Source organism: Sparus aurata, chromosome 5 (assembly GCF_900880675.1).
Source record: "Sparus aurata chromosome 5, fSpaAur1.1, whole genome shotgun sequence".
Taxonomy (NCBI): Eukaryota; Metazoa; Chordata; class Actinopteri; order Spariformes; family Sparidae; genus Sparus; species Sparus aurata.
In genome coordinates this window covers 5,526,664-5,540,520 of record NC_044191.1, presented here as the reverse complement: position 1 = coordinate 5,540,520, position 13,857 = coordinate 5,526,664, and the positions used below count along the sequence as shown (strand labels likewise).

General features: G+C 40.7%; 1 protein-coding gene across 2 annotated transcripts in view; it reads left to right on the top strand.

Annotated features, from left to right (window-relative positions):
• The first annotated feature begins 225 nt into the window (after positions 1–225).
• The window catches only part of ube2l3b (ubiquitin-conjugating enzyme E2L 3b), a 61,485-nt gene continuing 47,853 nt past the window's right edge, over positions 226–13,857 (top strand). Inside the window, exon 1 of one of the 2 annotated variants that reach the window (XM_030416980.1) lies at positions 226–507. In XM_030416980.1, the coding sequence (XP_030272840.1) occupies positions 400–507 (108 nt within the window). In that variant the 5' untranslated portion in view covers positions 226–399. The remainder of the gene's footprint in view (positions 508–13,857) is intronic. The other variant, XM_030416979.1, reaches the window with a different exon arrangement.

Genomic DNA, 13,857 nt, shown 5'->3' with positions numbered 1-13,857 from the left:
CGCCCCCCTCACATAGGATAGGCACAGTGCAACGAGCCAGAACTCAGAAAAAAGGCCTCTCCGTTATTTAATAGTCCTTGCTATGACGTTATATTGCTGTGGGCTTATATAATATTTCGAAATAATAGTAGTAATGGCACTGGTAAAAAAAAAAAAAAAAAAAAATTTATTTATTTTTATTTATTTATTTTTTTTCTTCCCCGTATGACGATGCCCCTAGCATTTGCCTATACTGCCTATGCTCAGGGCCGGCTCTGCCTCACCATATCTCTTAAGGGCTAACAGGCTTTGTGAAATTATATTTTCACATTAATCTTGTCTTAATTTTAAGGTACAAATCATAATTCTATAAATGTGGTTGTATATCTTCACTAGGAGCAGCTCACAGTACAGGGACCTATGACTGGGACGCTTTATGAGTACGGCCGCAGATCCATATTCGACGCGCTGTGTATTCTGGGAATACACAGTAGTTTCAAGATGGCGGCGAGCAGGAGGCTGGCCAAGGTAAATCTCCCGATTCCGTTATTTTCTTTTAATTTGTAATGTGTGCAGTTCTTAAGCTACATTGGTGCATAGTGGGCTCAATCGTCCTTCGCGTTAATGCTTTAAGATTTCACTGTTGTGTGAAGATAATATATCGTCCGTTTTTAGCTGTAAACTTCATAAAAGAGAGAGGTCACTGCTGGCCACCTAACCTAGTCGACTAAATATTACCGTTAGGCAGCAAAGCACCGGTAAATTAGGCCAGTTAATTTAAAGTCAGCCTTCCGAAGAGGACCAGTTAACTGATTGTTTGTCTGTTAACACTAGTTTTCATGCAGCTTTGGGTCGTATGGCCGAGGGAGCGAGTTTATGATGTGGTCAACATAAGACCGTAAGCGAATTTCCACGGCTAAAGACGTTTGCTATGTCGCTAGCCAACTCGCGAGCAGACCGTAGCTGCGTTTCTGCTAGCTTGCTTGCTTATGCTAGCTTGCTAGCTAGCTACCCAGCGAGCGAGCCCTCATGTGGAGCCAAACGCCTATATTGTACAGTCCCCAGCGTTTACTTTACGTTTCTGTGGGGATTGGTCATACTGATGTTGATATCGAACAAAACTAACTATCAAAAGCGCCGGTGGATGTAAAGGAAGCAGTTTCATTATCTTAATAATCGAATAGCTAATTTTACTTGGATATAATTAACACGTTTGTTCAAACAGAAACCACGTGAGCCTGGCACATTTTAAAATTCATGTTAGACCAGTGAATTGGGATATTTTTATACAATCAACTACAGCACTGATGTGGACAATTAGCCCCACTGACAGCTAGCTAGCATTAATATCCTCTTGCACATAGCTTGCATTTACGAGCGATTCACGTTCAGACAAATTTATAAATATTTAATAAAATTTACCTTTTGAGTTTTTGTTGCTTCAGTGTGTGTCTTGGGTTCGCTTTCTTACTCTGAAAGTGTGTCGTTGTTGCTATAGGCCATATTTAGCCTGGACATCATCATGAAATATTATTATCCACGAGGCTACGTGTTTGTGGTTGTTACCTTTTGTGTTTCCTTCTGTTTCAATTGTTTTGTATTTTCAGTTTAAATGTTAAATGTGATTCAGCTAACGGGTTAATGGGGAATTGCATCCTTAGTCTCTCTGAATGTACTGCATGGCCTCTGCTATCAGTGTTTTCATTGAGCCTTGTTTGTTATACATTGCAATATTTTAAATGAAAATCTTAGGTTTTTTGCAGTGTTGGTGGATTAAAGAGGTATAGAGATATAAAATCACTTTACGTCAAACTTCTTCTCAGCATAGGCCAGAGTCTCCTGCCGTACAAATGAACATGGTATTATCAAATGAAATGCCAACTGCTTTATTTTTTAGCTGTGTAATTGTAATGCCTTTTTATTCCTATGCCTATTTTCTTTGACTAATAAAGACAACGTAGTGTAAAAATAGAAAAATATGCAGCAACAGTTATCCCACATTTCTTGGCTGGTTATGAAACACAGTTTAATACTGATGTCTCTACATCGCCAACATAAGCAAACAACACCATATGCAGGAAGATTGCCTATTTCTATATAATTACTATTGTTATGCCAAATGCCTGCTACAAGTTTGGATTATAACTTTCTGGGTTGGAAAAGTCATGAAATAATTACAGTTTTTATTGTGGTGTGCCGAGTATCAGTTGAGGTGTCTCACAGCCTGAAGCAAAGTTTTATTAAAAAACATATTTTGACAGTTATTTTTACATGGCCTCAAACAAGGATATATTTTTTCATCCATGACTCCAGATAACAATAGTTTAGTTGTATTTTGCGACCATTTTCAGTAGGGGTGGGAATCTCTTGGCACCTTACGATTCCATTCCATTCCGATTCCAGTTGTCCAAGTGCATATTAATTTTAATATGAAATAGAGGAGGCACTAAAAAACAATAGAGAGATGTGTGCTATTTGGCCCAATTAGAAAACACGAATTGATGCTAGTTTGGAGCCACTGGGTCACATGACATGGAAGCTATTGAGAAAAAATCATAATTTCTGCATATTAATATTCATATTAAATGGAGGAAGCACTCAAATAAGATAGAAAGAGGTGTGTCTTATTCGTCCAGTTTACTTATACAATCTGCTGCTGGTTTGGCGTCACTGGGTCACATGACATGGAAGATATTGAGAAAACTGCAATTACTTTGTATTAATATATTTATGCAAAGTAATTTAATGACTTTTATTGTCATTCGAATTACACTTTACAGTGCAATGGGAATGAAATTTAGTTCAATTTAGTTTTGAGTTTTTTAGTTCAATGGCTCAGGATAAAAACAGTATGTAAATTTCAGAACCCGAGTGAATATCCGCAGAATATCCAACCTAAAACTAGTGTCCGACCGATAGGGATTTTTTGGCCCGATAACGATAGCCGATATTTGAGGGGGTGCAATCACCGATAGCCGATATGCAACCGATATAGTGAGTTTTTGAGCTGGAATGAAAACAGGCCTTGGATTAGGGCAGCACGATTCTGGAAAAAATGTGAATCACAATTGTTTTGCTTAGAATTGAGATCACGATTCTCTTGCACGATTTTTTTCACAAAATGTTTATTGCACTGATGAACTTTAACAAAACAAAAAAAACATTACTTTGGCAGAGGCATAGTAGTAGTTCTTTCATTGGAAGAGAAATTATTTTTACAAAGTAAAAAAAAAAAATAAGATATGCGGCTGATAACAACTTCCCCTTATCATTATTTGCTCATCAAACAGTCTGATTTTCTTAGAATGTAGAGCGTATGGCCCTGAACATGGCACTTCAGAATTTGCTTAAAGATTCTTGGCCAGAAACACAAGTCTGTCAACATGTTGAGGCTTCAGTGACAAATGGTGACATGTCACAATGAGTGACAGCCGTTCAGAAGGTGAGCTTGTAGCGTATGGAATTAGATTTGTGCCAAAAGAAACAAACAAAACTTCTTAAATGTCAAACAAAAACAGGAATTTGAGAGAACATAAAACTCATTTCAAAAATAAAACTTAGAACTGCAATCAGATAATTTGTCAAATAGTGTAAAATATTGGTCTTTTACTCTTCTAATAATGCATTATTTTGTTTACGGTTCCCTCTGCTGGTTTCTCTCCTCTCAGACTTTTGCGCTGACTCTCAGCTTTGCGGTCTCTCTGCAGCTCTTCCTCGTTTGTGCTCCCTGACTTTTTGTTTGCAGTTTTGGCACAAACCTCTCGGGTGGGCGGGCCTTTTCAGCAGAGCGTCCCCATTGGCTAATTAGTTGTTGACTGACACAGCTCAGTACCTATGTGTAGATAGCTAGCGCGCTAAATGACCCCGGCTTTAAAACGGAGAGAAGAAGAAGAAGATGACGACGACGACAACGACACTGAAGAATAATATATGTATGTCATAACTACTTACACTTCATTAGTTTTTCTTGTTGTGGGTTGTTACTGTTGTTCTTCATTGTCGTCGTCATCTTCTTCTTCTCTCCGTTTTAAAGCCGGGGTCGTTTAGCGCGCTAGCTACCTACCCATAGGTACTGAGCTGTGTCAGTCAAAATCTAATTAGCCAATGGGAACGCTCTGCTGAAAAGGCCTGCCCACCCGAGAGGTTTGTGCCAAAACTTCAAACAAAAAGTCAGGGAGCGCAAACGAGACAGAACTGCAGAGAGACCGCAAAGCTGAGAGTCAGCGCAAAAGTCTGAGTGGCGAGAGACCAGCAGAGGGAACCGTAAACAAAATAATGCATTATTAGAAGAGTAAAAGACCAATATTTTACACTATTTGACAAATTATTTGATTGCAGTTCTAATTTTTATTTTTGAAATTAGTTTTATGTTCTCTCAAATTCCTGTTTTTGTTTGACATTTAAGAAGTTTTGTTTGTTTCTTTTGGCACAAATCTAATTCCATAGTAGCGGGAATACACAGATATTTCCTCGCTAGCACAGACAGTCGTGGATATTGACCCTTATTTTGCCCCCACCAGATTAAGGGGTCATCTTCACTATCGATGTTGCTTGTCAGAAGATATGATGCGAGCTCTGAGAACACTGCTTGTTTTAGGTTGGCAGAGTCAGACTCCTCACTGGCTTTTGCTGCTTTAAAGAATCTTCCAAGAGTCTTTCGGCCCTTCTTCATGGGGGGTGCAGGGGAGGCAGTCAAAGGGGAGCTCTGCTGTAAAAAGATTAAGACATTAATATTAACCAATATAATATCACAACAGTTACAGTAGACAATTGCAGTTGTACATGATGACTTGCCATAGCTGGAGATATGCCAGTCATCTCATCTGTCAGTCTCACTTTAACTGTGCCTTTATTCTTCTCACTGATGTAATTCATTTTGAATCTCGGATCGAGAGTGGTGCAGTGTTTCCTCTAGGATTTTTTTCAGCAGCGGAGGCAGGCTCTCCGGGGAGCCGTGGCGGTGTAAACAAATGACACTTGACTGCAGATTTTACTTTTATGCCCAGCATAATCCCCCTTGTTATTGAATGGCTGGCATGGAAAAGGGCTTTTTAAAGGCTGAATGTAAAGATAAAAAATAATAACAAAAATACAACAATAAAATAAAAAATAAAACAATAAATAATAATTTCTTGATGGGGCTGTAGAATCAGTGGCAAAGATTGCTCCCAGGCTCAGAACAATGAATTTTTCTGGGTTTTGAAAAAATTTGAACAAGCTCATCTGAAAATGCAGTCAGCAGTTACATCATGGCGTGTATATATTCGCTTAATGCTATCAATTAGTTTACTCACGTTAGCGACACTGAGTTGAGTTGGCACCGGGCCCAATTAATTAAGCTACCGATATGTTGCGTAACCTTAGCTGGCCATCAATATTTAATATTTATGCTAATAAGTCCACCTTTTCTCCGGTGAGTCGTTGCCCTATTTTCAAGATGACACTCCTCTGACTCTCCGACCTGGTGCCTGGGTGCTTGCCGTGATGTCACTTTCAAGGCCACACTCTCGCGAGTAATTAACGTCGATGGCAGCGGTAAGTTATTGGGGGAGGGCGGAGGGAATCTACTGGCGGGCCGCCACTTCTAAATGAATGTAGAGGAAACGCTGTGGTGGCTATGTCGAGTAGATCCTGAGTTTTCTGGTCTCTGTACTTCTCTTGCAGGTATTCCAGGAGTTTTGTCTTGAGTGATTTTGTGAAAACTGTGTCATCTTCTTGCACAGCCAAAACAGAGGTTTCAAAAAGGTGGAGAACCGGCTTCACAGAGGATATGCTCACGTATTGTTCTCTGGAGAGGGCATCAGTGAAGTCTGTCAGTGGGCTGAGGGCATTGTTGATTGCTTCAAGGACTTCAATATCTTGCCATGTGGGAATCAAGTGTCTTATCTTCCGATCAGAGGACAGTACATGTGAAATGGCTGGAAGCTGTTGAAGTATCCTCTGGACCTTTGCTTGCCTTGACCCCCATCTTGTTGGGCACTCCGTTTTCAGTTTCTGCTCAGGTAGTTTGAGTTCCTTCTGGGCCTCAGCAAGGTCTCTCCTCCGTTTCCAGCTGTGACTGAAGGAGCCCACAATCTTTTTGCAGAGACCTACAGCACGCTCAACTCGTGAATCTTTCATTGCATTCTCTACAGGGAAATAAAAAAAAAATGGACTTAGTACACCATCAACTTTTATTAGCCTTTTTACTACAACAACAACTACTACTACTACTACAACTACTACTACTACTATTTTGTTGTTGTTGCGGTGATACAAATACAATACAGTTCATTATAGTTTTCTAAAGGAGCTCACCTATTGCCAGATGGAGTCTATGGCCAAAACATTGCAGCCTGGTCCAGTCATTGAGGGAGATGGCCTTTACTATGTTTTGTCCGTTGTCTGTTGTGATGGAGGTCGGTGTATCCTCTTTCAGACTCCAAGATGAACGGGCATCCTTTAATCCCTGTGCCAGGGCCACGCCTGTATGGTCTTCAGGGAAAAAAGCTGTCTGAAAGCACCGGCTTTTGATAGTGAAATCAGGTGCTATGAAATGAACCGCCAGGCTCAAATATGGCTCCATGGTCCGAAATACCTCCACACTGCCGAATGCGAACTTTTTTTGGGCACGAGGTCGGTTCGGGTGGATGGGTGACTCTCACCACTACCGCCTGGGTTTTCGTCGCCATCCATTCAATCTTCCTTACTGGCGCTGACTTTCCTCTGCTTCAACTCTCATTCACTATTTCCAAACGCTCAACTGCAGGCGGGCTTCCTAGAAATGAGATCACGTGTATGTGTGAATCGAGATCGCGATTTTTTTTAACGATTTTTTGTGCAGCCCTACCTTGGATTGTGCATAGATTTTGCACCGATATGATTATGCAATAGTACAGTCACAGTGACAGTAGTACAGACAGATGCTTTCTTAAACCAATGTCTTTATTCAAGACTTTTAACATTTAACAGACTTTTTTTAAATGACATTTAACATTTGAACTTGTTCAGTCAAGCTGAGAAAAAGTGCAGATTGGCACACAAACAAAAATAAAATAAATAATGTAGCAGAACTGATGGCACAGCGATCTCAGCTGCTGCTGTTATTGTTTTTAACAAAGACGAAAACAGCGCTTGATTGCTGAAAGGCAAAGCCTGTGTGGTGCTGGCAGCGGCCACAAATAAGAGACACCAGCATTGATGAGGAAGTGATGCGGCACACTCGTAGCCTCAATGTTAAATATGCCTGACGTTATTTAATTTATTAATCGAACAGACATGGCCAACGTTTCGACCTGAAGGTCTTCATCAGGGCAAAAGAACAAAGCAAAGTGACAGAGTTTAAATAGATGCGGGTGGCGAGTTGATGCGGTGGTTGTGTCCACACACCCGGGTTGGTTTATGTGACTAAAGGGGACATTTTGGCGCAGGAGGGAGCGGAGCGTGGATGCGATCTCCTTCAACCATGCACGGAAAAGGGGAATGATGGGAAAGGTTTTTCTGATTTATTGAGAAACAATGCCCTGGTCAGCAATGCATGCCAAAAAATGTCGTGCATTCGTCCCCTTGGAAAAGGGGGAAAAGTCCGCTGGTTGATCGGCTGACTGGTCAGGTGGTCGGGAGGTTTCGTGGTGTAGAATGGGGGAGGGACTTCACTGAAATGTGAGCTGAGCCTCACAGTCTCTGGCTGAGCTCAGCGCGCCCCACTGGACAAAATAAATCGGTACACCAGCGCGTGCTTTTGTCATTGTCACACTTTTTTTTTCTATCGGCGCAACATTTCACCGATACGATAGAACCCCCGATAGAAATTGGGCCGTTCTATCGGGCCCCTATATATCGGTGGCTGATAATCGGTCGGTCACTACCTAAAACTAACTTCACCACAGTCCGTTAACCTGTCGCCTCTCGTGTTACACTGGTTACGTCATTACAGAAAACTACTGTGGTAGTGCGTTGCGGCCAGAGGATTGTAGTTTTTGAACGATCGCAGACGAAGTAGATTGTGATTAGGGCTGAACGATATGGACAAAATTTCATATCTCGATATTCATGCCAGATATCTCGATATCGATACGATACGATATGACTACGGGTTTGGTGAAAACCAAGCATTTTTCAGAAAAATAAAGAGATTATTTTAAGCCATATACAAATGGTTGATAGAGAAATCTTAACTAAATAATCACAAACTCACTACAGAGACAAATATATTTGAAGTAACAACAGTAAAGGGAGGGAGAAGATCAAACGAACTATGCGCATTTTTAGATGACATCCTAATCTGGAGAGAAAGAGTGAGAGTGAAGATCGAGACGCTGGTAAAGTACCAGTAGAATTTAGAAAGACTAAGTAGTCAGAGAATTAACGGATCAAAACAGAGTAGACGGCAGCTATACGGTCTCAAATCCACAGAGTGAGAGGCTGCGGTGTCTGCTCCTGCTGCCCCGGCCAGACCTCACACACACACACCCGACTGCCGCCTGCGCAGCCGCTCGGGAGGGCAGAGACCCCGGCGCTGCTGTAGAGGAGCCGTGGACTGCGATGACTCTGAGCAGCAGGAGAATTACATTATGATATATTTCTCGCCTTTCCCCTGATGATCTGAATAAGTCGCTAAATTTGTTGCTAGTCGCTTTTTAGAAATAACGTCGCTAAGAGGGTCTGAAAGTCGCTAAACTAGCTAGACAGTCGCCAAGTTGTGTGTGCGTCTCAGTCTCCGTCTCCCTCACTCCCGCCCTCGTATGTTTGTCATTGGTTGGCTTCAGCTGTCGATCCACAGCAAGCATGAAATAAGGTTTGTGGTTGGCTGGCCTTAGCGGTGCATTCAAGGGCAATCGTAAAAGGATGTTTGTTGTGACTGCCAGAGCTATACGTGCAGGGCGAGCGGGGTAATCTATATATCATTTATATCGTTGCTTTTTCGATATGAATATCTTCAATGAATCTTGAATCTAGATAGATACGATAACAATATATCATTCAGCCCCAGTTGTGATGGTAACTTGTGACCTTTGCTCGCACACTGTGCGCCGAAATAATTTTCCCGGTTCGCACATGAATTCTTTTGGGGGGTAAATGCGAGTGAAATGCTCGCACTGTAGAGCCCTTGCATGTAATGTTGAGTAACTTTGTCACTTTCCGTGATGCACGGTGGGTCAGGATCTCAATCCAGATACTTAACTGCATCCATATGATTATAAACAGTGGGCCGATACATGTTTAGGTTAACATGTGAAAACTGGAGGAAACATGTTGAAATGGGTATGAGGCCGATCTGATCTAGTATCGGTATCGGGTCTGATACCAACGTAATTCACGGATCGGAAATATCCGATCCAAACTGTGGAGACAACAATTGTTGCCAGTGGTCACACAGCTTGTCACTAGGTCAAATGTCACCTAATAATTATATAGAAATAATAATAATAATAATAATAAAAAATAATAATATAGTAATAACAAAATAATAATATAGTCATAATAAATAATAGAAAAAAGATGGAGGGAGGGTGGGGGGTGTAAAACAAAAAAGAAATATGTAGAACTGTAAATGGATACCAATGGATATTATCATCCCAAGAAGGTAGCTAATGATCATGGTTCAAACCTTGGTTCCCCCTGTATAAAATTCAGCAAACAATTTGAACTGGTTTCTTTATGAATAAATAACCTTTGTATCAGATATTCATCTCAGCAGTGGCGTGCACAGACTTTTCGAAGGGCAGGGGCGAAAATACACTTTGGTGGCCGCCGTTGCCCCGCACTTTGGCCGTGATGTCCCGTGAAAAAAAATCATCGCACGGCCACCGGTCAGCGTAGCGAGCTTGTCTTGAATTACAGCCACCTGAGTGCCCAGTAGTCACTCACAGTAACTTCAGTGAGCCCGCAGTTTGCGCAGGTGGAGTCTCATCATCACGATGATCTCACGTTAAAGCCTCTCAAACAGCAGCAGCATCTCAAAACAGAAGAACGAAACTTACAGCACAGCGAGCGAGCGCAGCCGGTTTTGACATGATACGTAACTGACTTATGTGGTAGGATTTAGGGGTGGTTAATCGTCCAAATTTCCCGATTCGATTCCGATTATTGAAGTCTCGATTCGATTACAAATCGATTTTCGATTATTAACGATTATCGATTCGATTTTCAATTATTAACGATTATTGATCTTCCATTTAACATCAGTCAGCTGCTGAATTATTTTACTTATCTTGGGAGTAACACCTCACAGCACCTTCAATATTGTATAGTGTAACTGTAATATCAAAATTATTATTTTTTTTATTTGTTTCAAATGTAGTGTTTCACTGTTAAAAGAAAGCTGCCAAGCTCAGCAGCCGGACTCATGTTAGAAGCATTGTTGGTGACGAGAACCAGGGCGTGTTTCTCTATTCCCCACTCGTCTGCCATTGCTTTGAGAAACTCACACATATTTGCGCTTGTGTGGCTATCATCCATAGCTTTCGCCTGAAGTACATAGGACATTAGCTTCCATTAACTGCTGACATAATGAGCTGTAATGGCAGTGGCGGTTCCAGACCAGTTTTAATAGGGGAGCCAGGTTGGGGCCGCCTTTTTTGTTAGGGGGCACATACAACCCGGAAAAAAAGATAAATCCCTCATTCAGACAAAACAGTGTTTACAAATTCAGCAATTTTGATTGGGTAGTAAACTGCTGAGACACTGGCCCCTGTTGCCCCCCCCCCTAGAACCGCCCCTGTGTAATGGTTACTTTTGAGACTGTAGTTTTGGATGTCCAGGCATCGCAGGTTATTGCTACCCTGTGAGCAGAGTTGAGGGACACTTGCATGGAAAGCTTTGTGTCCTTGTAAAGATTTGGAATCAATTTAAGTGTGAAAAAGCTCTGGGATGGAATAACATATCTTGGCTCCAGACTGTGGACCATGTAGCGGAAGCCAGTAAGAGGAGGACTCCAGTTTGTATTACTATTTCAAAAAAAAAAAAAAAAGATTTTTTTTTTTTTTTAAATCGATTTTTGGAAATTTAATAATCGAATCATAATCGTCAATATTATAATCGCTATTAATCAATAATCGATTTTTTTCACCACCCCTAGTAGGATTTAGTTCGGTAAAGTTGGAAATATATTCACAGATTCGAACTTCCCGGATCAATAATTCATAAGTGAAACCTTGTTAAAACACAACTGACGGCTCTTTCCTACGGTAGTAAGGAAGACAACGAGCTACAACCGTATTTTCATCCAAACGAGCGTCTGGACATTAACTCTGGTCTGTGATCAGCCGTCTGTGAGACGAGGGCGCAGGGACCGTCTACAAAGTGCAACACCGAAAACTACAAAAAATATTCAATAACTTCATTATTATTCAGAGTGTAGTGTCACCAAAATCACTCCACACATCAGTGGTCTCCTGCTGGTTATTCTACATTTTTTTTGTTTGGAAAAAATGTGCTTTGCCATAATTTTGAGGAATTTCTATTTGGGAGAAATATTCAATAACACTAATATTCAGTGTAGTGTCACAAAACTCACCTAACCATACTTAAAAAAAAAACTGTTTTGTAATGTAACATTAACTTGATATTGGTATTTAAATAATGTTTTAATACATTATCGGTTTCTTATTATAAATTAGGATGTTATGGTATCAGTCTGAAAGGTAAATTAACAAATTTTACTCAGTGGCCTTTGTGCCCTGTCATGTGGCCTTGGTGCCCCTGACAAAAAAAAAAAAGTGAAGGCCAAATGGACTTGCCCCTAAAATGACGAAATTCCCACCCACATGTCATATTTGGCTTTGACTTTGACTGAACATTTGCTCTCACTTTGCTTATAAATATCGGGATATATATCGTATATCGATATTCGGCCTAAATATATCGGGATATGACTATTAGTCCATATCGCCCAGCCCTACCAAGAGGGCACTTTAGTGCGCATTTTTGCCACCCAAGAGGGCAGTTTATCATGTTTTAACCAGCCAAGGGGGCAGCTTAGTGTGTTTTGCCAAGCAAGAGGGCAATTTAGCATGCGTTTTGGCTCCCAAAAGGGCACTTTAGCACACGTTTTGGCTCCCAAAAGGGCACTTTAGCACGCGTTTTTCAACAATTGGACCACGAGGGGGTGGCGACAGCCTAAAAATCCTATAGACACAGGCCTTGAATACCTGTGAATTTATTTAGCTAGGAAGAGTATTCTAAGAGGAGAAATAAGTTAATTATGAGCAATCCTGCAGGTCAATGTTTTCCTTTAGTTAGCGAAAAATGTGCCCACTGGCAACTTTTGTTGCCACTCACAGAAATAAGCCCATGAACAAAAAAATATTCATCCCAGGTACAATTTTTGGGGGGAGGGTTACTCTAGAGACTTGAATGATTAAATAATTATAAATATCAGGGTTCGTACGGGTGCTTGAAATCCTTGAAAGTGCTTGAATTTCAATGTTGTGTTTTCAAGGTCTGAAAAGTGCTTGGATTTTAGTTTAAGTGCTTGACATTATAACTCTGTCTTCCACAAAATTGGGATCAGACTGGATAATTAATTTCTGAAGTTTTTGCTATTATGAAACATAATTTTAGATGTTTACAGCATAATACAATGTACATAATTGTGATAAGAAAAAATCATGAGTGTATATATATTCCTGTAGATACGTATTTTACCCCAGCAAAAAGGTGCTGGAAAATCTTGAAAATGACCCTTAAAAGTGCTTGAAAGGTGCTTGAATTTGACCTTGAAAAATGTGTACGAACTCTGAAATATGTTTTGGGGGAAAAATCATAAGAAATGTATGAAAATTGCCTTTTTCCAGGAGGATTTGCATCAACCATGTCTTCAGCCAGAAGTAGCAGGAAGCAGATGATGTCATGTGATAGGAAGCACTTGGAAACTATTTTCTATAAAACAAAACTTTTGTCTAAGTTGTCTACTAGTATATAAGTGGAAAACGTTGCATAAGTACCTTTGAGATTTGTTATTGTGAGTAGAAAATGACAGTGATACACTTCGGCAACAATTGTTGCCAGTGGGGCAAAACGGGTTGCAGCAGTTGGTCGGTGCTCCTGTCAGTTAAACGCCCACCGAGCCAAAAGTTTTTGTCCGATTGCCTCCAGAGATCCATTGTAACACCAGCACGAGTGTACCTACAAGCTGGTGTTTTTATTTTCTGCTGGAGTCAAAATTGTGGAAATGAGGGCGAGATGAAGATGAGATTTCTGAATTTTTTGCAGCTCCTCCCCACTCTGTCAGTTGGCTCCTCCTCTCTGCCTGTCAGCATTTCACCCCATACACACCAATGCAAAAATCTTAAAGTGGCTGAAAAGTTACCAATGTTTAAAGTGCGACTGTGCAAAAAGTCTGAATGCTGTGAAAAAGTTGAATTCAGGGGAGAAAGTCCCGATCTTTGTAAACGTTGAACAATTTGAATGGAGTTTCTATCTGGAAGGGTGAATGATTAGACGAGCTTTGAATATGCTCGAAAAAGTGTGAAAATTTAGGACTTTTGAAGATTCCGTCATCTGCTTGAATGGGGAAAAAAAGGCTGAAAAACGTCATATCTCTGAAATTATGAATGATATCAATTAGAAAAATGGACGCGATCGATTCCCAATTGAGATGAATATTCTGTGTTTGAATGGAGTGAATCCGTTGAAAAATGTGGAAGGAGTTATGGACCAAACTTTCTAGATATGAGTTGAAAAACTAGAAAAATTTGCATTTCCTGTGAAAATACAGTGTGAATGCTAAAGGCTGAAGGATTTTCGGAAATCTGCTGAATGTATTGGAAAATGCATAAAACCAGTGATGTAGTGGTCCCTGGAGAAGTGGGTATCTCAATTTTTGCCCTTTTTTAACGCAGCCAAGAAAAACGCCCTGTTTTAGAAACGGTGACATAGTTCAGACCGAAAGCGCAC